Here is a 27,624-nt window from a genome sequence, read left to right as displayed (position 1 = left end):
AACAGTGACTTAACGCTGATTAAATGAAATAATTGACATAACTGCTATGAAAAATTATTCACAAGATTTATATAGTATTGCGCACATTCAACAATGGTGACCCTGTGTCTCAACGATTTCAAGCGAAACGTCATAACATAACAACTCGGGCTCGAGATCCGATATGGTTGGACTTTAAAAACAACGTGAACACTAAAGTCTTTTTGACATTGTTCTAGCAACATTCTTGAGGTCTTTTCTGCAATTTTGACTTGTATTTGTAAGTGTGCTACAGGTTTTACTCGATCGGCAGTTTAAATATTTAAACATTGTAGAATTTTAAAAATTATCGTCTGACAGAGAGCACTGTCACTGATTCGCGCCAAAATGGCAGACATTGTAGATATACCGCCTATCGACTCATCGTGGACCAGAATTATTAATGAATATCCCCTGACCAGCTTACCAAAAAAGCTCAACAAGAGAACGGGTAAAGCAAGAAACTCGCTATTTGAAGAAGTTGATCTGAAAACTTACGAAAAGGGTGCAAATATGGTCGCTTTCCACACCAATTTACAAAGAATTTACCCGTGGATTAAGACTCTCGATAGCTTTTACTATGGTCACCTGGGGAAAAGCGATAGCTACATTATTAAATGGTATGATGAACCTGAAATCTGGGAAGATTCCAATGATAGCGCCAATTCTATTGTGATTGAGATAAGAGAGAAGGATAATAGCCTAGCATACAATGTAACATTTTTTATTACAACTGGAACCATCAGAGCCCAGGGCAGCAAGTACATGTTATTCGTTGAGAAACACTTTCCAATCCTGAAACGTGTACTCGGCCAAATTCTTCACTTGAAACTTCCACATTCATCGGTAGAACACACGGAAACAGAAAATCAGTCATCAAACAATGAGTCGAGAGTTGTCGAAACTGATGATGAGATAACACTAGTAAAAACGGCAGCTCAAGCACAGAGCCAAGATAAACGTAGTGATGAGCATCTAGTAAACCTACACAGATTTGAAAGTTCCATGACTGATGCAATAGGCAAGCTTGAGGCCAGCCAAGGAAAGGACATGAACTACTTGGTCACCCTTATCAATCAAAACAATGATGCCTGTTTAAAGAAATTACATCAGTGTGCAAGAGAATTAGAAGAGATTAAAGATGTCTGTCTATCTCTTAATAAATTTAAAATGGATGTCACCGAAACGCTCGAGAGAATGGAGAAACAGCTTAAAACTCCCATGTCTTATTCTCAAGCAGTGAGCTCCTCCAATGTTGGAGATCTTCAGCCAAAGCATGACACAGCAGCAGCGAAACCTAACATCTTACTCATTGGGACATCTAACGTGAAAGGAATCAATGAAAACAAACTTACCCCGGTTGCGGAGATCACCAAAATAATAAAATATACAATGAAAGAAACCAGGGACTTTATCCAAACCTGTAACCTACACCCAGACATATTAGTTCTTCACCCACTTACCAATGAACTGACAAAAATGGAGCCACAGGCCTGTGTTGATGTCCTAGAGAGCTTGATTCAAACAATTAAATCCAAATGGCAAAACACTATCACAATACTCTCACTGGCCACGCCAAGACTGGACAACCTTGAGTACCATACCAATGGGCAAATTACCAATGCAATATTGAAACAAAGATTGTCTGAGGAACCAATGTTGTTGTTCTGCGACCACGGTAACATGCTTACAGACGGCAATCCAACCCCTGAATTTCTTGCAGAAGACCAATATCATCTTTCAGTTAAAGGAACATCGCTATTAGCAGCCAATATCAAAAAAACCATTCACACTTTCTATAACATTCCTGTCCAAGATCGGGAAAGATCCAGATCTAGATTCCGCCACAACAACAGGAGAGGTCGAGGTCGGGGTTACACAAAGTATTAATGTTATGTTGTAAAATGTAAAACATTGTAGTGTTGTCTAGTTCTTGAAAACTTGGCTTCTGAGTTTAATTCCTTATTATTAACACTCTCAGATAAGAGATGCTTAATTGATTTATAGTAATTTCATGTGCTTTTATTTGCCACTGAATATAGAGAACATATAAATATGCAGCTAGGTCAATGTCTACATTAGATTTTAGTGTTCAGATAAATACCTTATAAAAGGTTTAATACTTGAAGCCTAGTATATATATACTTTTTTGTTTTTTATTCAACTTTTGATTATGAAGTCATCTTTTGTTTATTCATCGGTCAAAATGGGCTTCTGGAATGTAGGGGGTCTTTTGAGCAAGTCATATAACTAACTGAATGATCCAGTTTTTCTCAAACAGATAGAAAAATTTGATATTGTTTTTCTGGCCGAAACTCATGTTGGTCATGATCAATGTATCCATAAGATAGGAAATCACTACTGTCATTTTGTTTGTAGGTCTGCATCAAAGCATAACAACAGAACTTTTGGGGGGTTAGCCATGCTATGTAGAAGTGAATTTAAACCACATATAAAGATTCTAAAAAATACAAAATCGGATTTTCAGTGGATTAAGTTAGAGAAAAATTTTTTCAATTTTGACCAAGATTTATTCATATGTGTACTATATAACCCCCCGGAAAATTCATCTTATTCCAAAGGTATTGACTATGATATTCTCGAGTGTATTGAAAAAGACATACCTCATTACAAATCACTTGGTAATATTCTACTTTGCGGAGATTTCAATGCAAGGGTATCTACAGAACCTGATTTCATTGAAAACGATGATGATAATTTTATTCCTCTTGATCCAAGATACAATGCTGACTTACAAATTATTAATCGACTTAACATGGACTCTAAATTAGATAATCGAGGCAAAGAATTATTAGATCTCTGTATATCAAACCAATTGAGAATATTAAATGGTCGTACCTTTGGAGATACAGTTGGTAATTATACATGTTTTACACCAAATGGATGTAGCACAGTTGACTACGTGTTGGTTTCAGAAAAAATACTAAACCAAATATTGTATTTTAGAGTATCAGAATTTTTACCTACTTTGTCTGATTGCCACTGTTTGTTGCAATGGTCACTATCTGCCAGGTTTTGTCTTAAATCTGATATGAATGATGTCAATTCAAGTCCTGTATCTCCTAACTACATTTGGTCTGATGATTCTTCTGCTCGCTTCGAAGCCGCTCTTAATTCAGAGGACATTCAAAGAAAATTACATAATCTTTTAAATGGACCTAATCTTAATTCTCCCTCAACAATTGATAATGCTACATTAGAATTATCTAATATCCTTATTAATACTGCAGATAAGTCCCTTAGAAAATGCAAAAAAAAATGCAAAAAGACAAACAAAAACCATAAAAAATGGTTTGATTCAGACTTGAATTCTATGAGAAGAAATCTATTTAGCTACGCAAAAATATATACTAAATACCCCAAAGATCCCGCTGTCAGAAATCACTATTACAAACTGTATAGAGAATATACCAAAACAAGGAAATACAAATGCAGACAGTATAAACAATCTCTGCTAAAACAGTTAGAAACTCTACATGAAGAAAACCCAAAATCTTATTGGAATCTTATTGATAAGCTGCAAGGTACTGAAAACACGAACAGCTCGGATGCAATCGATCCAAACACCTGGGTCTCTCACTTCCAAAATCTAAACCAACCAAAACCCAAGTATGCTCAACGTCTGGCACAGCTTGATAATATTCTTACCAATCTGGAAAAAAGTAAATGTTTTAGTGAACTTGATAATCATATATCTGTAGCAGAAATTTCAAATGCTATCTCAAAATTAAAAAATGGAAAAGCCCCAGGTCTTGACAATATTTCAAACCATATGATCAAATGTAGTCAAACTTTTTTACTACCATGTCTCTATAAAATATTCAACTGTTGCCTTACATTTGGATATTATCCAAAACCTTGGTCTTCTGGGTACATTATTCCTATTTATAAAAGTAATGATAGTTCTGATCCAAACAACTATCGGGGCATTACAGTTACAAATGCAATAGGAAAGTTATTCAATAAAATACTAGACATTCGACTTGATAAATTTTTAGAAAAACATCATAATAAGTGATTATCAGATCGGCTTCACTCGAAAAGCAAGAACATCAGACCATATGTATATACTCAAGACAATTATTGATAAGTACTGTAATACTAAAGATGGTAGAGTATATGCCTGCTTTGTTGATTTTCAAAAAGCCTTTGATACTGTTATACACACAGGAATCAAAATTAAACTCCTCAAAATAGGGGTAGGAACAAATTTTTATGAAGTAGTGAAAAGTATGTATACATCAAGTAAATCCTGTGTCAGAGTCGATAATAAGATTACTAACTTTTCCCAATAACTTTGGGAGTGAAGCAAGGTGACAATCTCAGTCCCAATTTATTTAAAATTTTTATTAATGATCTTCCAGATTACCTGAACTCAGCTACTGACCCTGTTTATTTAAATTCAAATTCAGTTAAATGTTTGATGTATGCTGATGACATAATTCTACTCTCCTCCACAGCGGAAGGTTTACAACAAGAACTTAATATTCTACAGCAATACTGTAACGATTGGTGTCTCTGTGTAAATACATCTAAAACAAAGATAGTTGTTTTTAACAAAGCAGGTAGACTCTCCAAAACAAAATTTTACCTCGATGATGTCGAACTGGAATGTGTGTCTGAATACAAATATCTAGGTGTGACATTTTGTTCTTCGGGTTCTTTCTCCTTTGCTCAAAAGCAGCTTTATCAAAAAGCATTAAAATCATTTTTTAAACTCAGGAAAAATTTCATTTCCCTGAATCCTGAGGTTAAAACCACTATTCATATTTTTGACCATACAATTAAACCTATTTTATTGTATGCATCTGAAGTTTGGGGTTGTTTTAATCCATTTACAAAAAAAAATAGCATACCCAATTGTACTATTGATAAAATATACTCCAACTTATTCTGTGAAAAACTCCACTTGAAATTTTGTAAATCAGTACTAGGTGTGCATAAAACTGCAACTAATTTTGCTGTATTGTCTGATTTAGGTAGATTTCCCCTGCACTTTGACATTGTAAGATCAATGATAAGGTACTGGTATAGGCTTGAAAATCTAGGCCATTCTTTCCCAATTTTAAAAGATGCATATTGTGAATCCAAATCATTGTTTGAGAAAAACATCCCTTCTTGGTACAGCTCCATTAATTTTCTTATTACCAATATCGAGGGTATTCGTGATTTAACTTCAGTCAAAATGCACAAATTCAAACGTGAACTTAAAGATTGTTTATTTAGATATTATATACAAGAGTGGAATTCTCAACTTAAATCACACTCTGATAAAAAGCTGAGATGCTATAGCACTTTCAAACAAAATTTTGGTCAAGAAAAGTATCTTAATTTAATTAAGAATTTTGAGCAGAGGAGAAGTTTTACTCGTTTTCGCATATCAGCTCACAGACTTAATATTGAAAGGGGTCGATATATAGGTATTCCTAGAGAAGAAAGACACTGCAATAGATGCAATAACAAAACAGTTGATGATGAGAAACATTTTCTCTTTTCATGTAATCACATTAAGGATGAAAGAAAAGTCTTGTATGAATTAATAAACAATTCCTGTAAGAATTTCCACAACTTGGACAGTGAAAATAAGTTAAATTGGCTCATGACTAATGAGGATGTGCAAATACTGATTCAAGTCAGTAAAATGATTATGAGAGCTGAAGTATGAAAAGTATTAGTAAACCTGGTTTGTTTGTTTGTTTTTTTTTTTTTTTTTTTTTTTTTTTTTTTTTTTTTGAAATTTAATGTGTCCCCTCATTCCCTTCTTGAATGTACAGAATCAGTCAGAAAATGGGTGTCTTGAATACTTAGAGTACGGGTTTGCCAGTATAATCGGCTGTGCAGAGGCATCGTCCCCTGGTACCCTCTGTATCCAAGTTACCTTTTCTTTACATTAATTGTATGCTACCTTCAAGATCACAGATTTACATTTATACAGGATAGTACCATTTGTTTATATATATACATATATTTGTGTGTAAATTATTATTTTTGTATGCATGGATATGTGTAACAATAAGTGTATGTTTATAATATATACTATACATACATATATTTGTATATAAATTATTATTTTTGTATGCATGGATTTGTGTAACAGTAAGTGTGTGTTTGTGTATGTGGGTATGCATATGTCAAATATCTATTGAACTAACTCCAAGAGATTAGTTTGCATTAAGTTTCTAATTATATGCTAAGTACTTATTAATTGAAATTACTATTTCTGTTAATACTTAAATGATTTTTTTTTTTTGAATGACCATCTTCAATACTTAGGGTACAGGTTTGCCAGACTGGCTGTGTAGAGGTATCATCCCCTGGTGCCCTTTGTATTCAAGATGCACTAGTTTTATATTAGAGTACTGTCATTACTACAAGATTTTTTTTTTTTTTTTTTTTTTTTAATTTACCTTATATCTATCATTTTTATTTTATTGTGTTTTCTTTTATCATTCTATGGTTTCTATGCTTTTGATCCAGTGTGGTGATGCACTTCTCAATGTCAAACTTAATCACAAGTCATGTTACATTATCCTTAATATAGAATTGTAATCAATGTTATCATTTTGTAATAATTGTTCATGCCCCCTGTGGGCCCTTGATTGGTGAATAAACATATATATATATTGCTTAGAAATAACTTAGTGCTTTGTTATCCGAGTTCGTCACACTTAGCTTGTCACAATTTTACAATACCCTTTGCAGAGTTTTCGTTCGTACCTCTCTCAGACAATGTGGATATACGAGCTGATGGTAGAAGGTAACAAGTTTACTGTTCTGTCTTACATTAGTGCACATGTATAAAAAGGCTATTAAATATCCGCTTAACTATAGACCATGGGCTTTGGAAGCAAATTGAAAGGGGGGCTAATCGAAAAGGGGGGGTAAACCAACAAACAAGAGGCCCATGGGCCACATCGCTCACCTGAGTAACTTGGGTGATGCAGATCTTTACCAGATTCCCGCTCTTGCTGTACCTATCATGCCCAACAACCCCCTTCCCTTTTTTATTTCAAAACTTTAGAATCTACACTACCCAAGGAAGCTTCCACATAAAATTTCAGCTTTCCTGGCCCAGTGGTTCTTGAGAAGAAGATTTTTAAAGATTTGTTCTATATATTTCTATGTAAAACTTGGATTCCCTATTGTGGCCCCACCCTACCACCAGGGGTCATGATTTTAAGAATTTAATATCTACACTATCCAAGGATGCTTCCACATAAGTTTCAGCATTCCTGGCCCAGTGGTTCTTGAGAAGAAGATCTTTAAAGATTTTATCTATATATTTCTATGTAAAACTTGGATTCCCTATTGTGGCCCCGTCCTAACCCCTGTGGTCAAGATTTTAACAATTTAATATCTACACTACCCAAGGATGCTTCCACATAAGTTTCAGCGTTCCTGGCCCAGGTGTTCTTGAGAAGAAGATTTTTAAAGATTTGTTCTATATATTTCTATGTAAAACTTAGATTCCCTATTGTGGCCCCGCCCTACCCTACCCCCGGGGGTCATGATTTTAACAATTGAACATCTACACTACCCAAGGATGCTTCCACATAAGTTTCAGAGTTCCTGGCCCAGTGGTTCTTGAGAAGAAGATTTTTAAAGATTTGTTCTATATATTTCTATGTAAAACTTGGATTCCCTATTGTGGCCCCACCCTACCCCCGAGGGGTCATGATTTTAACAATTTAATATCTACACTATCCAAGGATGCTTCCACATAAGTTTCAGTGTTCCTGGCCCAGTAGTTCTTGAGAAGAAGATTTTTAAAGATTTGTTCTATATATTTCTATGTAAAACTGGGATCCCCTATTGTTGCCCCGCCTTACCCCCGGGGGTCATGATTTTTACAATTTAATATCTACACTACCCAAAGATGCTTCCACATAAGTTTCAGCTTTCCTGGCCCTGTTGTTCTTGAGAAGAAGATTTTTAAAGATTTGTTCTATATATTTCTATGTAAAACTTGGATTCCCTATTGTGGCCCCGCCCTACCCCCCGGGGTCATGATTTTTACAATTTAATATCTACACTACCTAAGGATTCTTCCACATAAGTATCAGCTTTCCTGGCCCAGTGGTTCTTGAGAATTAGATTTTTAAAGATTTGTTCTATATATTTCTATGTAAAACTTGGATTCCCTATTGTGGCCCCGCCCTACCCCCGGGGGTCAAGATTTTAACAATTTAATATCTACACTACCCAAGGATGCTTCCACATAAGTTTCAGCTTTCCTGGCCCTGTGGTTCTTGAGAAGAAGATTTTTAAAGATTTGTTCTACATATTTCTATCAGTATGTAAAACTTGGATTCCCTATTGTGGCCCCGCCCAACCCCCAGGGGTCATGATTTTTACAATTTAATATCTACACTACCCAAGGATGCTTCCACATAAGTTTCAGCTTTCCTGGCCCAGTGGTTCTTGAGAAGAAGATTTTTTTGTGACCCCACCCTATTTTTGTTTTTTCTTGATTATCTCCCCTTGTAAGGAGACTTGGCCCTTCATTTTTACAATTTAAACTCCTCTTCAGCCAAGGATGCTTTGTACCAAGTTTGGTTAAAATTGGCCCATTGGTTCTTGAGAAGAAGTCGAAAATGTGAAAAGTTTACAGACGGACGGACGGACGGCTAGACAGACGGACGGACAGACGGACGGACAGCACGACGGACGGACGACGGACAAAATGTGATCAGAAAAGCTCACTTGAGCCTTCGGCTCAGGTGAGCTAAAAAAGGTAAATCCCAACTCTCAATGCGTATGTAATATCTATTTTTGCACAAAAAAAGTGGGGGGGGGGGCTAAGCCCGTCCTAGCCCCCCACCCCAACCTGGTTCCGACACCTTTGTTGACAGTATTTTGAATAGCATTCGTCAAAGTATTCATCAACCAATAAAGATAGCAATGTGTGATTTCAATTGAATTTATTTATCATTTTCAGAACTATCAATCAAGGATTGAAGAATCAAAGAAATATTTTAAGGTCGGGGCAGACCAACAAATAACCCTCTATCTTTGTCAAATACAAAAACTGAAAACCATACATCTTAAACAAACTGATTGTCATAAAGCCATAACCAAAATAGAAATTTGATGAGACAGCCAGTCCTTCCTCGTCTCGATACCAGACACACTCATTTTTATTCTTTATAAACCTAATCTCAAGTAAATATTTGTCCTTGACTTTTGCTATTTCAATTTTTTAGCAACAAAAAGAATACAAAACAATCTAGTTTTCAAATTTGCTGCGTTTAATGAATATAAATGATTCACACAGAAATTAAATACACTATTTTCGAAAAATTTAACACAATAATAATGAACATATGAAAACAGGAATCCATCTGTAAAAGATTCATTTATTTTTTGGTAAGTGAAATGAAGATGCATTTTTGGTATTTGTTAGCCGGGGTCCGGACTCCATCTATCCTTCTAGTGAATGAAGTAAGCAAACACTACACTGAGAAGAGTAGCCAGCAATATCAGTGGAGACGAGAAAACTCGAGCTGAAAAAGACACATTCAATTAAATGTGTTTTCACTGCCATTACAGTAACGCTCTTTATAAGCTTCGAACTTATTTTCGATAACCATGTATTATTAGTACATGTTCAACTGATTGCATTATTTCATAGTGTAAGTTGTTATTGCGTCATTAAACACTCACCTGACCCGGCTTTGCAAGTGTCCTTGAACCCGGCGGGGCAGGAAGCGTACGTCTCTGATTCGTCACTTCCATCGTCACAGTCATTGGAGCAGTCACATTTGAAGGAGGCGTCTATACACGTGATACCGCCTGATTCACAGGTAAACCAACCAGCTGGACAGAGCTTAATAATAAGTTATGAATAATAAGTGCGGAAAAAATCCAACACCAGGTCCTTTTTTAAATTTAACATTTTTATACCCTAAAAATGCATGTATAGGAAAATATAAAAGTTTTCAAAAATATGACGTAAAAATGTCTTTTCAAAATAAATAAATAAATAAATAAACATCATTGAAATACAAATCACATATTGTTATATAGAAGGAGCTATGACGATTTTGATTATCGAAGTCAGAGCTGCTGTATATATCTACATATGTAGATCACGATTTATAAAAACATAGCCATGAAATAAAATATTCAGGTATCGTTAATAAACTAACTAACTTGCACATATTGTCCGGCGACTGGAACCGGGCAGGCTTGATTATTACAATCGCCTAATTCGCTGGAATCTCCGGTACAATCGAGTCCTCCGTTCACTGGTGTAGGGTTGGTACAGGTTCGGGCTCGGGAATGTTTACCGCCACCACACGTGACGGAACACGTGCCCCAAGGTCCCCAGCTAGCCCATCCGCCATTCACTTTGAAAGCAGAAAGGTTTTCGCTTCAAAAATCAACTTTGTAGCAAATGCCTACATTGTGAATATGCTGCAGTGTATACTACTATAGAAATACAGCGACGGCAACAACAGACATCAATATGAGATTAAATGTTTCTTTCCCATTTATTAGTTCATATGGCAATCATTTATTCATGCATTTAATCAGAAAAGTTAGATATTCTCAGTGAAAATACACTCGAGTTATTCATCTATAAACATGAAAATAAATTCTTTATCTCTGCCTCAATATATCTGTGAATAAAGTAGGGGATGAACTGAATACATGTGCCCTTTAAGTTGATATTCATTTTTCAAAACTCTTGCTGAAAAAGATTTGAAAACAAAACTTACCGACACAAGGTTGAGTGTTACAGCTCTGAGATTCTGAGGTTGACCCCGTGCATGATTTCCCGCCAAACTGTGGGGCGGGATTTGTGCACGTGCGTGTTCGATCCTGTGTACCACCATCACACGCTGCAGTACACGTGCTCCAAGAACTCCAAAGTGACAAACCGCCATCAACTTTAGGTAGAAACGAAATAAATAAAATAGATGATCCTCATACATTGATTGTGAAAATATTTCAGATGAGTACAGTTTACAGTTTACAAATAGATTCGATTTAAATGATTGACATGTATTAAATTCTAATTAATCCAATGCATCTGTGCTATTAGTCTTATATTCATCATACTAGTTTTCAATCTATTATCCAGAACCAACCTACTTAGGTTTTTGTCTTACTTGGACAGTTTTGTGTGTTACAATCCTGTGAGTCTTGTTTGCTGCCGGCACAATCAGCGCCGCCATATTGCGGTGATGGATTGGTGCAAGTGCGGTCACGTGTCTGTGTTCCTCCACCACAAGTGGCGCTGCAAACTCCCCAGGTCGACCAATCAGCAAACGCACCATCGACTGAAAATTGTTTTAGAACTTTTTGAATAACACATGTAACAAAACATAATTTTTTTAACAATTTAATATCTACACTATCCAAGGATGCTTCCACATAAGTTTCAGTGTTCCTGGCCCAGTAGTTCTTGAGAAGAAGATTTTTAAAGATTTGTTCTATATATTTCTATGTAAAACTGGGATCCCCTATTGTTGCCCCGCCTTACCCCCGGGGGTCATGATTTTTACAATTTAATATCTACACTACCCAAAGATGCTTCCACATAAGTTTCAGCTTTCCTGGCCCTGTTGTTCTTGAGAAGAAGATTTTTAAAGATTTGTTCTATATATTTCTATGTAAAACTTGGATTCCCTATTGTGGCCCCGCCCTACCCCCCGGGGTCATGATTTTTACAATTTAATATCTACACTACCTAAGGATTCTTCCACATAAGTATCAGCTTTCCTGGCCCAGTGGTTCTTGAGAAGAAGATTTTTAAAGATTTGTTCTATATATTTCTATGTAAAACTTGGATTCCCTATTGTGGCCCCGCCCTACCCCCGGGGGTCAAGATTTTAACAATTTAATATCTACACTACCCAAGGATGCTTCCACATAAGTTTCAGCTTTCCTGGCCCTGTGGTTCTTGAGAAGAAGATTTTTAAAGATTTGTTCTACATATTTCTATCAGTATGTAAAACTTGGATTCCCTATTGTGGCCCCGCCCAACCCCCAGGGGTCATGATTTTTACAATTTAATATCTACACTACCCAAGGATGCTTCCACATAAGTTTCAGCTTTCCTGGCCCAGTGGTTCTTGAGAAGAAGATTTTTTTGTGACCCCACCCTATTTTTGTTTTTTCTTGATTATCTCCCCTTGTAAGGAGACTTGGCCCTTCATTTTTACAATTTAAACTCCTCTTCAGCCAAGGATGCTTTGTACCAAGTTTGGTTAAAATTGGCCCATTGGTTCTTGAGAAGAAGTCGAAAATGTGAAAAGTTTACAGACGGACGGACGGACGGCTAGACAGACGGACGGACAGACGGACGGACGACGGACAAAATGTGATCAGAAAAGCTCACTTGAGCCTTCGGCTCAGGTGAGCTAAAAAAGGTAAATCCCAACTCTCAATGCGTATGTAATATCTATTTTTGCACAAAAAAAGTGGGGGGGGGGGGGGGGCTAAGCCCGTCCTAGCCCCCCCCCCCCCCCCCCCCGTTCCGACACCTTTGTAGACAGTATTTTGAATAGCATTCGTCAAAGTATTCATCAACCAATAAAGATAGCAATGTGTGATTTCAATTGAATTGTATTTATCATTTTCAGAACTATCAATCAAGGATTGAAGAATCAAAGAAATATTTTAAGGTCGGGGCAGACCAACAAATAACCCTCTATCTTTGTCAAATACAAAAACTGAAAACCATACATCTTAAACAAACTGATTGTCATAAAGCCATAACCAAAATAGAAATTTGATGAGACAGCCAGTCCTTCCTCGTCTCGATACCAGACACACTCATTTTTATTCTTTATAAACCTAATCTCAAGTAAATATTTGTCCTTGACTTTTGCTATTTCAATTTTTTAGCAACAAAAAGAATACAAAACAATCTAGTTTTCAAATTTGCTGCGTTTAATGAATATAAATGATTCACACAGAAATTAAATACACTATTTTCGAAAAATTTAACACAATAATAATGAAACATATGAAAACAGGAATCCATCTGTAAAAGATTCATTTATTTTTTGGTAAGTGAAATGAAGATGCATTTTTGGTATTTGTTAGCCGGGGTCCGGACTCCATCTATCCTTCTAGTGAATGAAGTAAGCAAACACTACACTGAGAAGAGTAGCCAGCAATATCAGTGGAGACGAGAAAACTCGAGCTGAAAAAGACACATTCAATTAAATGTGTTTTCACTGCCATTACAGTAACGCTCTTTATAAGCTTCGAACTTATTTTCGATAACCATGTATTATTAGTACATGTTCAACTGATTGCATTATTTCATAGTGTAAGTTGTTATTGCGTCATTAAACACTCACCTGACCCGGCTTTGCAAGTGTCCTTGAACCCGGCGGGGCAGGAAGCGTACGTCTCTGATTCGTCACTTCCATCGTCACAGTCATTGGAGCAGTCACATTTGAAGGAGGCGTCTATACACGTGATGCCGCCTGATTCACAGGTAAACCAACCAGCTGGACAGAGCTTAATAAGAAGTTATGAATAATAAGTGCGGAAAAAATCCAACACCAGGTTCTTTTTTAAATTTAACATTTTTATACCCTAAAAATGCACGTATAGGAAAATATAAAAGTTCTCAAAAATATGACGTAAAAATGTCTAAATAAATAAATAAACATCATTGAAATACAAATCACATATTGTTATATAGAAGGAGCTATGACGATTTTGATTATCGAAGTCAGAGCTGCTGTATATATCTACATAATTATGTAGATGACGATTTATAAAAACATAGCCATGAAATAAAATATTCAGGTATCGTTAATAAACTAACTAACTTGCACATATTGTCCGGCGACTGGAACCGGGCAGGCTTGATTATTACAATCCCCTAATTCGCTGGAATCTCCGGGACAATCGAGACCTCCGTTAACTGGTGTAGGATTGGTACAGGTTCGGGCTCGGGAATGTTTACCGCCACCACACGTGACGGAACACGTGCCCCAAGGTCCCCAGCTAGCCCATCCACCATTCACTTTGAAAACAGAAAGGTTTTTGCTTAAAAAATCAACTTTGTAGCAAATGCCTACATTATAAATATGCTGCAGTGTATACTACTATAGAAATACAGCGACGGCAACAACAGACAATAGATATGAGATTGAATGTTTCTTTCCAATTTTTTAGTTCATATGGCAATCATTTATCCATGCATTTAATCAGAAAAATTAAAATATTCTCAGTGAAAACACACTCGAGTTATTCATCTATAAACATGAAAATAAATTCTTTATCTCTGCCTCAATATACATGTCAAAAAAGCAGTCCTGAAGAAACCAGTCTTGAACTGAATACATGTGCCCTTCGTGTAAATATTCACTTTTCAAAGTTCTTGCTGAAAAAGATTTGAAAACAAAACTTACCGACACAAGGTTGGGTGTTACAGCTCTGAGATTCTGAGGTTGACCCCGTGCATGATTTCCCGCCATACTGTGGGGCGGGATTTGTGCACGTGCGTGTTCGATCCTGTGTGCCGCCATCACATGCCGCGGTACACGTGCTCCAAGAACTCCAAAGGGACAAACCACCATCAACTTTAGGTAGAAACGAAATAAATAATATAGGTGATCCTCATACATTGATTGTGAAGATATTCCAGATGAGTACAGTTTACAGTTTACAAATAGATTCGATTTAAATGATTGACATGTATTAAATTCTAATTAATCCAATGCATCTGTGCTATTAGTCTTATATTCATCATACTAGTTTTCAATCTATTATCCAGAACCAACCTACTTAGGTTTTTGTCTTACTTGGACAGTTTTGTGTGTTACAATCCTGTGAGTCTTGTTTGCTGCCGGCACAATCAGCGCCGCCATATTGCGGTGATGGATTGGTGCAAGTGCGGTCACGTGTCTGTGTTCCTCCACCACAAGTGGCGCTGCAAACTCCCCAGGTCGACCAATCAGCAAACGCACCATCGACTGAAAATTGTTTTAGAACTTTTTGAATAACACATGTAACAAAACATAAAAATTAATCTTCATAAGTAGTGATACGAGATGTAAATGCATAAATACATGTGCAAAATATATATTTACTCACTCGGACAGTTTTGTGTGTTACAGTTCTGCGTGTCAGATGACGTTCCTGAACAGGAAGCGCCGCCATACTGAGGGGCGGGGTTGGAGCATGCACGTGTACGTGTCTGAGTTCCACCACCGCAGGTGACTGTACAGGTATCCCACTTACTCCAAGTCGCCCACTCGCCATCAACTACAGACAATCCATATAATGTTTTGAGGAGATAACAATGGGTATTATTCAAAGCTGGATACAGTAGGTGATATATTTTTTTAACAGAATGATAACACCTGTATGTATATTGAACAAAGTATCTGTTAAAAATAAAAACTTAAATTAAAACATTTTGGAGGGAACAAAATTTATTAATGTTTTCCGTAATAAATTAATAAATACATTATTCATAGTCATAAATTGTTTATATGGGGATGTTTGTACATAGTACGAAGTGCTTATAGATATACACAGAACAAACATATTAATCATCATCGTCATAAATTGCCTCTATGTACACATCTGATTATACTTCCCAACAGATTTTGAAAATAATTTTACTGTAATTGAAAACATCACACGAATTGATCGTGTACCACTTACTCGGACAGTTCTGTGTGTTACAATTTTGGTCCTGTGATTTCGGGCCGGTACAGTCAGCACCACCGTATTGTGGTGCTGGGTTAGAACACGTCCTATCCCTGGACTGGGTACCACCGCCACACGTGACTGAACACGTGGACCACCTACTCCAGTCCGTAAAAGCACCATCAACTGAAAGTGGTCCATGAGAAATATTTTTGTGTAGATCTATGTACACCTAGCTGATTATACATACCTTTATTACATGTACACTGTACCAACGATAGCATAAAACAAGCCTATTCTCATATTACTCAAGTACCTAAATGGATATATTAAAAAAATGAACTTACTTGGGCATTCCTGAGTGTTACATGTCTGTTTTTCGGCAGGTGCTCCGGAACACTGAGCGCCGCCATATTGAGGAGCGGGGTTAGAACAGGAGCGTTTTCTTTCCTGTGATCCGCCCCCACACGTGTTTGAACATGACGACCACGTTGTCCAATCCGTGTATCCGCCATCAACTTTAATTGTAAGTAGTTATATTCTATATTTAGTATTATGAATTATATAAGTCCCGGATATACTGATACAGAGAAAAAGAGTTACAAATGATATCCCAAAAAAATATCTTCAATTGGTCTTTACAAGTATCTCAGTAGTTAATGATTGTCCCTATTTTTAGATGCAGGGTTTTCGTAAAGATATAAACAGAGCATTGAAATTTAGCACGCGTTGCCAAACCCTTATTTGCATAATTTTCATGCCTGAATGTATTACAATAAAAATTCCAAATATATTTGATTTTAAAATGATAAATAAATGATTTAAGAAAAGTAAAATAACTTACTTGGACAATTTTGTGTATTACAGCTTTGATCCTCAGTTAAGTCCCCTGTGCAGTCTTTTCCGCCATATTGAGGGGCGGGGTTAGTACAGGTGCGTTCACGTGATTGGGATCCACCCCCGCAAGTCACTGAACACGTTGTCCACTTACTCCAGCGAGAGAAACCGCCATCAACTGACAGCAACAGTTCAAATCAGTTTTATTTATTTTGATAGAATTAAGATAGAATTTCAGATATACATGATATATTTTGACTTTTTAAAAGAAATCCAATGCTAAATATATTAAAACACTAAAACACAAAACGCCAATAAATACTATTATTATACCTCATTATAAATATTCTAAACAACGCGTTATCTGATATATTATCAAAACAAAACTAAAACACAAAATTTTCCCGCCAATAAATACTACAATAACCTGTATATAAAATTAATGATGTGTGTTGACCAAAGAGTTTTAGTAATGTTTTGTTCAAAATGAAAGTGAATTTGAGAGCATGAAAGTTATGTTTATTTCAAAGGTTTTGCTTGTTATAATAAATAATTCCCGCCATAAAACGTAACTCTTTTTCATATTTCCCTCACTATCATGCAATATATGTATAGTATATAATTGTTTATGGGCCTTGTTACCGAGCCATGAAACATAACTCTTTGTCTTTCCTTCAGAGGTACATGCATACTTACTTGGACAGGGATTGGTATTACAGTCCCTCTCGTCTGCTTTATTACCGGAACAATCAGCGCCGCCATATTGAGGCGCGGGATTTGTACAAGTTCGGCCTCGTTTCTGTGTACCTCCCCCGCACGTGACCGAACACCTGTCCCACTGAGACCATAATGTGAAGGCTCCATCAACTGGAAGAGAAAGATATAAATGTTTACCTTTAACACTGCTAACGAAACATGTTTTACAACTGATTGCAAATTATCTACATCAATATGACTTTTATGTTTAACGTGAACAGACAATAAACAAAACAGAAAATATTTCAGATAAGGTTACTGTATATTTTTATCTTGATAGGGAACAAATTTCAAAAAGCCTGAAATTTTTATGTCTCAGTTCTCGTAAACTTTTCTCTAACTTATAGTTAACAGGGCTCTTTCTTACTTGGACAGTTCTGCGTGTTGCAGTCCTCTTTCTCTGAAGTGGGACCGGAGCAGGGTTTCCCGCCGTGTTTGGGATCTTCACAGCTGCGGATCCTACTCCTTGATCCGCCTCCGCAAGTTTTAGAACAGCTGCTCCATCCGGTCCATGTTCTGTATTTTCCATCAACTGGCAAGGACAAGTTTCATAAAACTTTAGACATCGGAATTTCCTTTTTCAATATATATTTTTCAGGAATTCATATATTACAGCATTATATGTGAATTCTTTTTTTTCTCAGAAATCCTGAACATTTTTAAAGAGGCGATAGAAATGAATTAAGTTATAGCGTACTTGGGCAATGTTGTGTGTTACAGTTTTGTTTTTCAGACGGAGCCCCGGAACAATCAGCTCCGCCATATTGAGGGGCCGGGTTTGTACAAGATCGGCCTCTTTTCTGCGAACCACCTCCACACGTGACAGAACACGTGGTCCAGGAAGTCCATGTGGTATAGCCTCCATCAACTGTTTAAAGACCAGAAAAAATTTCACTTCATAAACGAATTTCATTCTTTCCAAAGTTGCAGAAATTCGTTTACCATGCAAAAGTAAGATGAATAAGTTAAGATGAAATTATTTTTTCACTTTCTGTCGTAGGAGATTTCAGCGCTTTAATATAGTCTTACTTGGACAAGGTTTAGTGTTACAATCCTCTTTCTCGTCAGTATCACCGGAACAGGATCTTCCGCCATATTGTGGGGCGGGGTTTGTGCAGGATCGGGATCGAGATCTGCTTCCACCTCCACAAGCCTGTGAGCATTTCGTCCATGAGGACCACAAAGTAAAGGCGCCGTGTACTATAAAATATCGTAATAAAATTCAACAACAAACGTCGTAATTATAAAATGATAGTTTAAATATTTGCACGTGCAATTAGAATCGTAATTAATATTCCTTACCTGGGCAGTTGTGGGTGTTGCAGTTTTTCTTCTCGCCAGCTGCACCAGAACACGATTTGCCGCCAAACTGGGGGGCGGGGCTTGTACAGGAGCGGGACCTTGTACTAGATCCGCCCCCACAGGCTGTTGAGCACTTGGACCAGGAAGACCATTTGGTGTAACCCCCGTCAACTATTTAGAAAAAAATCAAACATGTCTCAAAATGATATGTCGTTCACTGTATTTGCAAAACCTATTGAATCTGATTTTGTCAAGTCATGTAGTCCTTTTGAGTATCTCTTCTTATTTACGTAAGTTGCCAACAAATATATCGCTTCAAACACGGTTTGGGTGTTGGGCATTTTTCATATAGATATAAAAGTGGCTTAATTTATCCTGTTTATATAGACGAGCACCAAGCCCATGAATATTTATTTATTTCATACGGAGCCTATTATATTATCTATTGGTGTCCTTAGAATACGGAGTAAAACGCATTCTTGTCAAACATTATTTCTTTTAATCTTCTTCGTAACGTGAACCAAGGAAGCAACTTTTCATTCATTTAAGAAAGTACTTTGTTACTTCATTTTTGAATTCTCAATATTTTCACATTGTTTTTCCGTTTCAAAGAAAATTCTAAAACAAAAAAAAATAGTGATTTAGATTTCTTCATCACAATTTTTAGCTATATAGTTCAAATAAATTTATTTTTGCCAACACTGTCAAAACTAAAGGGGTGAAACCCCTCTTCTTTTTCTCTCTACATTTACATATAAATACATGGCCTGTGTGTTGCATTTTCATATAGGGGCGGGGTCGGTAATACCAAAAAACAGGTGCCCCACCTTACTTTCCGGCAGAAACCACTGTGTGTTATAGTTATAATTAAAGCACTATCTATTCAACATTATAATTACAATTGTTTTATCAATATTGAATAATTCCAATCTTAATTTTATTTATTGATTCCCTGTGTTTTGATTGGACGAGAACAAATTCAAGAAAAAGTTTACACTTCGATGAATTTTTCAATCAGAACTACTTTCTTGACTATTTGTAAAAACAATGAAAACAGATACTTCTACTCCGTTTTAGCTAAATTATGATTACAAGAAACCGGAAATAAAAAATGAATGAATGAAAAGGAGATAAACAGGACTGACAGACGGGAATGTTATGTTTATGTCACTGTCGGATCACGAGTGTTAATTTTAAAAAATCGCTGATCATGATGTCCACCCCCATATCAGCTCAGTTGGTATCGTTGTGATAGAACAGGTACCCCCTTTTCAGCATCAAATTCATATATTTATATCCTACAGATCCATATTCTCCCTAAATCTTTGAACGACTGAAACCACGGTAAAAAAAGGAATGAGTATGTTATAGTTATAATTAAAGCATTATCTATTCAACATTATAATTACAATTGTTTTATCAATATTGAATGAATTCAAAAACGAATCCAAGTTTATTTCAGTTTTTTTAGATACTTATTTATCTTTTTATTCATGTTTAATAACAAACGTTTTACACGTACATCATACATGTAAATAATACAATTGCATGTTTAGGCATTAACAACTTTTTAGAAATTTTGTACATGGAAATTTGAAATAAGATACTCTAAATTATTTTTGTTTACAGAGCCATCGTACATGCGCAGTTATGAGTGTTGCAACTTCTTTTATCATCCTCGCTTCCGGAACATTTCTTTCCGCCGTATCTCGGTGTTGGTTTTGTGCATGATCTCTCACGGGTCTGACTTCCGCCTCCACAAGCACGAGAACAGCGCGTCCACGTAGACCAATCGTCCCATCCACCATGGACTTTTGGAAAAGATAGTAAAAGGTAACAAAAACTATGAATGAATAAAAATAATTAAAGTTTATTTACTAGTTATATATTTTAAACTTAATGCAGTTTCTTTTTATTCATGTTTAATAACAAACGTTTTACACTCATCAGAGAAGTAAAAATACAATTGCATGTAAAATTAAATAACAACTTTTTACAAATTTTGTACATGGAAATTTGAAAACGATAATCTAAATTATTTTTGTTTATCATACTTCATATGTATATACTCAGTATGACATGTATTACTGTATATTATTGAAAACAAGTATGATCAACAAATAGTTATATAACATTTTTGAAGAAGTTTTCCCATTATATCACAAATATAATATTTTTATCCATATGCCCTGAAAAACTGCCGAATCACGCCGGATACAGTTATGTTCCACCGGAAACAGTTATGTTGCCCCCCCCGAACACAGTTATGTTCCCTCGCGTGCGATCATTCTGCATATTAAATGCGTCGGGTTCGAAATTCACAGAGGCAGTAAAAACGTAAACAAAAATTAAAAAGTCGAGAATAACGTTTACGATTTGTTCATTTGATATACAGAGGAATATATATTTTAATTGAGGATGAAAATTCCTAAAATTTGTAACAAAGGTTATCAGCATACTGAAAACATTTCACTCTCAGGAGAAGAATTTTGGAAATATGTCAACGTACATGTGTACAATTAAATAACATGATGAATACACAGATGATGTTTAAAAATGTTATATAACATATATTAATGACTTTATTCGAGCTGATTTTTTCCATTGATCATACTTCATATGTGTATATTCAGTATGACATGTATTACTGTATATTATTAATAACGAGTATGATCAACAAATAGTTATATAGTTCCAATGTTTGAAAAGAACACTTGACTAACCTGGACAGGCTTGGGTATTACAATATGCTCCATCGGAGGATGATCCAGAGCACGTTTTGCCGCCATATTTTGGTGTAGGATTAGTACAAGTACGCGTGCGCGCTTTCTTTCCAGTTCCACAGGGTTTTGAACAGGAGCCCCACGATCCCCATTTAGACCAGCCGCCGTTTACTGAAAATCAAAGACAAACTCCTGAAACATTATTAACGATAAAGGAAAGATCAGGTTTTGTTTCTGCTTTAAAATTTGTGTGTACGCATGTAGATCGTTGTGATTCGGATGGACATCAGCCAATTAAATTGATAACTTGGTTTCCTTCATATAAAAATTAAATTTCGAATACCTTACGTAACTCTCATAACTCATTTTTAGTGATCGAGCTTTTGACAATTTACGTACTTGCACATGAAGATGTTCCACAGGAGCGCTTGTCACTTGAGTTTCCGACGCACTTTCCTCCGTATTTGGGATAAGGACTGCTACAGGATCGGGATCGGGTTTGGGATCCTCCCCCGCAGGACTTGGTGCACTTAGACCAGGATCCCCATCGTCCCCAGCCTCCGTCCACTGGAACCGAAAAATTCCCTATGTAAATCTCACGATATTGGCATTGCAAAAAAGAAGCTCTTCTCCTCTTTGATAACTTGACTGGTATGCCGCGAGGTATATAGGGAGAATTAAAACTCCATGCCTATCCTATCCTCAACCAATAAATTCACTGGCGTCTTGCAACCGATGAAACGAATTCTGTTTTTGAGTTTAGAATTCAACTTATAAAGCACGAGGCAACAGGAATGAAGAAAAATATCAATTTATAAAGATCGCCGCTTAATGTTTTCAGAAAGGAACTTGGAAAACACTGTATTGAAAAATGAAACGTTCGGCAAAAAGCATCTCAAAAATGAATTAATTGAATTTGCAAGAACAAAGTAAAATATACACAGATTTAAGTTGATCACTCAATACTTACCGGGACAATATGTCACCAGTCTACAGTATTTATAGTAAGAGGAGCTGCCGGAACAAGTCTTGCCGCCATATTTTGGAGTTGGGTTTGTGCAAGATCGCTTCCGGTACGAACGTCCATAACCACAAGTCGTAGAGCAGGAACCCCAAGATCCCCATTTTGTCCAGCCGCCGTTAACTTTTAAGTGGAAATTATCATGTTGAGTAAATATATGATGCTATGATATTAGGAATGTTGAAGCAAATGAGAATGGTAGAAGTCAAAACTATTGTATTAATGACGGTGGATTATCTCAATATCGAGACACTTCTTTATTATAACATAATGGTTTAATTTCAAAAAACATAGATGAAATCGTTGATTCATACTTGGACAGGCCCCCGTGTTACAGCTTCGTGAGAGGTAAGATGATCCAGAACAGGTCTTTCCACCATACCGAGGGTAGGGTTTGGAACAGCTCCTATAGCGCTTAGATGTACCTCCCCCGCAACTCTTGTCACAACTTCCCCAGGAACCCCAAGACCCCCAGCCTCCGTCAACTGTCAACAAATAGAAATCGTCATCACCTTTTTTGTTGTGGAAAATTTCTAGCAACAACAGATAACTTGGATTGATATATGTGTTGAAGCGTATATTCACATAAATATATATAGTTATCTAAAATAACTTACTTGGACAGGATTTTGTGGAACAGGCGTAGAACTACACATATATCAATATCTTACTTGCACTGGACACGATTATGTGTACAGTGTACAGTAGAATTACACATGTATCGATAACTTACTCGGACAGGACTGTGTGTTACAGGAGTAGGAGTAGGACGAGGATCCACTACAGCTTTTCCCTCCATTTTTAGGAGCAGGGTTGTTACAGGATCTCCTCCTTGTCTTCAGTCCTCTACCACAGGTCTTGGTGCAGGACGACCAGGATCCCCATTTACTCCAGGCCCCGTTCACTGATCAATGAGAAGTTATTGTTAAATTGATTTGATTGATTTATGATTGAATGATAAATTTCGTGAAATTCTTTTTTTTTTTTTTTGTTTATGCATCTAAGAAATCTTTGAATCGTTCTATTGCAAACATTCGTGAACTGGTAATAGCCTTGTTTTACCGAGAATATTCAAAGAGATCTTTCGATTACTAGTATTTCATCACAAATAATTTTATTTTAATTTTTTTCTGCCAAATAAATTTATATAAAAAAATTAAGGAAGAAAATAGATATTTTTGCTTTGGAATGGGAAACATGTATCGAAAGACCTCATGCCAGGATTATAGTCAACATCATTAGCTTCTAAGGTTTAGATACACCATTTCCTAGTAATGGGAAACCCGATCATCACCTGGACATCCCTGGGTGTTACAGGAGCGTGTGGATCTGGAGTCCCCGATACATTTCCCGCCATATTTAGGGGAGGGTCTGTTACAGTATCGGTATCTGGACTGGGTTCCTCCTCCGCAGTTCTTAGAACAGCTTGCCCAGGAGTACCAGCTACCCCAGCCACCATTTACTGAAAAAGTTGTTTTAAATCTTATAATTAGATATTTAAAATAAAAAAAATATTTACTGTTCAATTTGGACATTGTTATTGAATATTGGAAGGAAAGCAAAATCTTGAAACATATATCGATAGTTACTGACCTGGACAGTACTTTGTGATGCAGGATTTGGTTGAAGTGGAGGTTCCAGAGCACGTTTTCCCGCCATATTTGGGGGATGGATTGTTGCAGGGACGAACTCTGGTCTGCACCCCTGTTCCACAGGTCTTAGAGCAGGAGGTCGACCACCTTCCCCAGGAACCCCAGTTACCGTTCACTGTTGATGTATATATAACTCTTACTATTGCTTAACATAATACTGTTACCTAACTTTTATTTGCGCGCTAGAAATAATCGCAAATTTTGCGACCTACATTAAATCGCCAGTATTTATCGCTGCAAACCATTTAGTTTGTTTGAAATTTGTAGAAAATGTTTCCTCCATCGAGAAAATCAATTGTTGCGGATTGATTTCAAACTGACGAATTGCGAATAAAAGATGACGCGAACAATAGTTGCTTCACAGTATATACTGACATGTAGAAGTGTTACTAGTCCTAGTTGTAGTGTATTGGATTTTCTGATAACAGCTAGCAATAGAGAATTGTTTGAGGCAACGGTGAAAGTAAAAGAGGTTACCTGGGCAGTATGTAGAGACGGTACAACTTATAGTGGAGGTTTCACTTCCGACACACTGTTTGCCGTCATACGCAGGCGCGGGATTGTTACAGGGCCGCTTCCTGGTTTTCAATCCCCGGCTGGAGGAGGACGACATACACTTTAAGGAGCAGGAGCCGTAGGAACCCCAGGATCCCCACTTCCCGTCAACTGGGAGGAACAAAATCAGCAATATATGGTCTTGTTTTAAACAGTGATTTGTGGAAAGTTTATATGCTACGTCTACATGTAAGTAGATTAGCAGAAAATTAAGATTTGATTTGTATATAGATTTTTTTAATGTAATTATACATGTATTTTTGATGGATTAAAATTTTGCAATAGTGTATTTTTGTTCTTACTTGGAGGGGGTGTGGCACAATCTTCGTCAAATCTACCGTCTCTGTCATCATCTAAAACAGAAGAATTGTCCAAAATAACCTCCTGAATGTCATTATTATCCTTTTAAAAAAGTTTTATATGATCTCTTTACTGTACCCTTGTCCTTTTCACAAATTGTTGCGGAGGACATTCGTACATCATAACACAATTTTATCTTTTATATCCTTACGCTTGTTAGTGCAACCAAAGTCTACAATAATAACTATCCTACTCAATGTTTTTCACTCTTTCGTCTCTTTTCTGTTCATTTCTTCGTCCTTAATAATTTCATTTTCCTTGTATTACTCAATTGTGACTTAATAGCTAGCACTTTCTTCTTTACTAATCGTAACGGTTCTTTTTTCATGTCACTTTTAATGAACCGAATTTAAGATTTATTTATTCTTTGCTTTCACTTTCCATTTCAGCGATCATAAAGGGTTTTTTCACTAGATCCCCACTGTCCTTTACGTTTGATTTCTCTTTTTCCAACGTCTTTCCATGTCATTTACACTAATTCGTCACTTTTCTATTCTGTTTTTTAAACTTTTTATCAAAATCCTGTTTTTTCCTTCATTATCTTTTCCATTCTTTCTTTATGATCGGTATCTTGTGAACTATACTTAATTTCCTTTGCACGGTTTCCTCCCATCAAATGTTTCCAAGCAGCTCTCGCTGCCATACCTATACATGTGTTGACTCCATCCAAATCCTAACCATTTACAGATACGTATTTCTTGCATAACCGTCCAGTGTAAAAAAATCTTTTCGGGTGTCCACAATTACTTTCTCTGATATACCTTCCCTTGATCTTTTTTTCAGAAGTGCACGATCACACTCTCTGATTTACCCACCCTTTCTCTTTTTTCAAGAGTGCACAAAACTTTCTGATATACCTACCCGCTCTCCTATTTTCAGGAGTACATAGTTCTTCGTCGATCTTTCCGTCGCAATCGTTGTCAATACCGTCTCCAACTCTAGTCGGCGTTTTGATACACACCTACAAAAATTTATAAGGATCACGAGAATCAAAACAATTTTATTCGTGCTTTTATTTAGCGCAGTCACAATGATACAGACTTAAGAGTAGTATATATTGAGTTGTATTTGTTGTATTTAATATGCTTTGTTGTTTTCTACTTATGTTCCAGTATTTGATTAACCAATTAATATCATTAAGAAAACTAAGTACAGCAGCAAAACTAGCAATAAAGGTAGAAGCATGGGGGTGCACTTCATCTAAATATGTTTGTGTACATACAGCATTGACATTAGCCATTCGCATTCCTGTGGTGAAGCCGTAGGTTTCATAGTTAGCCTGTCCGTACAGGAAACCTCCAAAGATGGAAATTGGCGAGGTGTGACGAACTGTGTGGGAACCTTCCTTTACCGAAATGTAGCCACCTACAAGGTCCGTGCCGGATATAGTATTATATCGCGTATTGGAGGGGAATGCTTTACCATCCAGCCGCAGACCTTTGTATTCGCTCTTTTTCACGATGAACATGAAGTAATTGTTGTAAGACCCAAGGGAGTACTTTGGTGTGGAGAAAGTGTAGTCTGCTCCGAACTGTTCCATTGGCGGAATAATCATCATGGCTGGATCAGACTGCTCCCGGGAGCTCTGCTGAGATTGAACAAACTGGACCACTAGGATGGGTTTGGATGCCTTCACCAGACAATACGCCTTGGAGGAGATCAACTTCTGCACCATTTGCCCCTTTCGGGAGATGGTGAAAGAGGAGCGGTACCCACCAGATATGGTCACTTTCGTGTTGTCCTCACTGGCAATAAATTTAAAATAGTCCCCAACAGTTCTTAGTGGAATGGGGACGGTGGCAAACTCCTTACCCCATGTCTTCACTGGTGTCATCTGTTCCACCAGATGGTCAGAGGAACTTCCCCTTCCTATTCGTGTCTTCTTGTTTCCGGAGAAAACTGCCACTGGGCGGGATGACTTAACGTAGGACCCGGTCAGATCTCCAGTCATTACTACTTGCCACGTGTCGTATTTATTGAGGGTTTCAGAGACCGTGTTACCTTTGTAATACCTTTTTCTGTTGTAATAAATGTACCGACTTCCCACATGTTCTCCAACCTTAACACTAACTTTTGTTCCGTCGTACGCGCCAACTACAAGCAATTCGCACTGATAGCTGGGAGGATACCACGCGACTACGTAATATTCCTCTGATAATACGTCAATGGGCAGAGCAACAAACCCGTCGCAGGAGTACCTCTCCTTGTTAACACCATAAACGACAACTTCATCAGAGGCAACAATTCGGATTCCCTTGTTGGATTTCGAGCTTCCAGACATTCGGATTTTTGGATCGAAGAATAGCTGTTTGACCTGTCCAGCAACCACGCTAAAACTTTCTGAAATCCTCGGACTGGTTGATTTCGGCGTGTCAACTTTGACAGACACTGGTCTTGTGCGTGATGTCGTCACGAATAATTCCACCTTGATGCTTAAGGCAATGTTTTCCATGAAGCCTATTACAAATTCTTTTCCTCTATTATCCGGGGCCCCTACAATTAATTTAATTAATCAATTTATTTATTTTTATTTATGAGCTTAAAAAAAATAACGTTTTCTGATACTATGAAATTTACTGCAGATTAATTAAAGATTACCCAGAGAAAGATAAAAGTTTTATATTTAAAAAAATTGACATTTGGCTTAAGAAAAACATTGATAATTCTAGATCAAGGACCCCTTCTACCGTAAACATGTTTGAGGTTCGGTAAATCCGCTACGTAAAGTCGATTGGGATGCCTGAATCCAAGT

At 36.8% G+C, this 27,624-nt stretch overlaps 1 protein-coding gene across 1 annotated transcript; it reads right to left on the bottom strand.

Moving 5' to 3' along the window:
* Positions 1-23,573: 23,573 nt before the first annotated feature.
* Positions 23,574-27,324, bottom strand: LOC134281945 (IgGFc-binding protein-like). The gene is made up of 6 exons (XM_062764382.1): positions 26,095-27,324; positions 25,734-25,833; positions 24,815-24,865; positions 24,435-24,623; positions 23,899-24,072; positions 23,574-23,767 (listed from the first exon to the last, which is right to left on the bottom strand). The coding sequence occupies exons 1-6, from the start codon at positions 27,322-27,324 to the stop codon at positions 23,574-23,576; spliced, it is 1,938 nt and encodes a 645-aa protein (XP_062620366.1).
* Positions 27,325-27,624: the final 300 nt, after the last annotated feature.

The sequence above is a fragment of the Saccostrea cucullata genome, unplaced genomic scaffold (assembly GCF_032062105.1).
Source record: "Saccostrea cucullata isolate Sc308-1 unplaced genomic scaffold, CSIRO_AGI_Scuc_v1 ctg837, whole genome shotgun sequence".
Classification (NCBI taxonomy): domain Eukaryota; kingdom Metazoa; phylum Mollusca; class Bivalvia; order Ostreida; family Ostreidae; genus Saccostrea; species Saccostrea cuccullata.
The sequence above is the reverse complement of the archived record's forward strand: the minus strand, read 5'-3'. Positions and strand labels throughout refer to the sequence as shown.

What these genes read in the sequence shown, in the direction of transcription:
- LOC134281945 (XM_062764382.1), bottom strand. Translation starts at nt 27,324, where the DNA reads ATGGAAAACATTGCCTTAAGCATCAAGGTGGAATTATTCGTGACGACA. An exon ending in TTGTGCCACACCCCCTCCAA is followed by an intron (nt 24,624 to 24,814) that starts GTAAGAACAAAA and finishes TGTTCCTCCCAG; the next exon opens with TTGACGGGAAGTGGGGATCC. An exon ending in CATCACAAAGTACTGTCCAG is followed by an intron (nt 23,768 to 23,898) that starts GTCAGTAACTAT and finishes CAACTTTTTCAG; the next exon opens with TAAATGGTGGCTGGGGTAGC.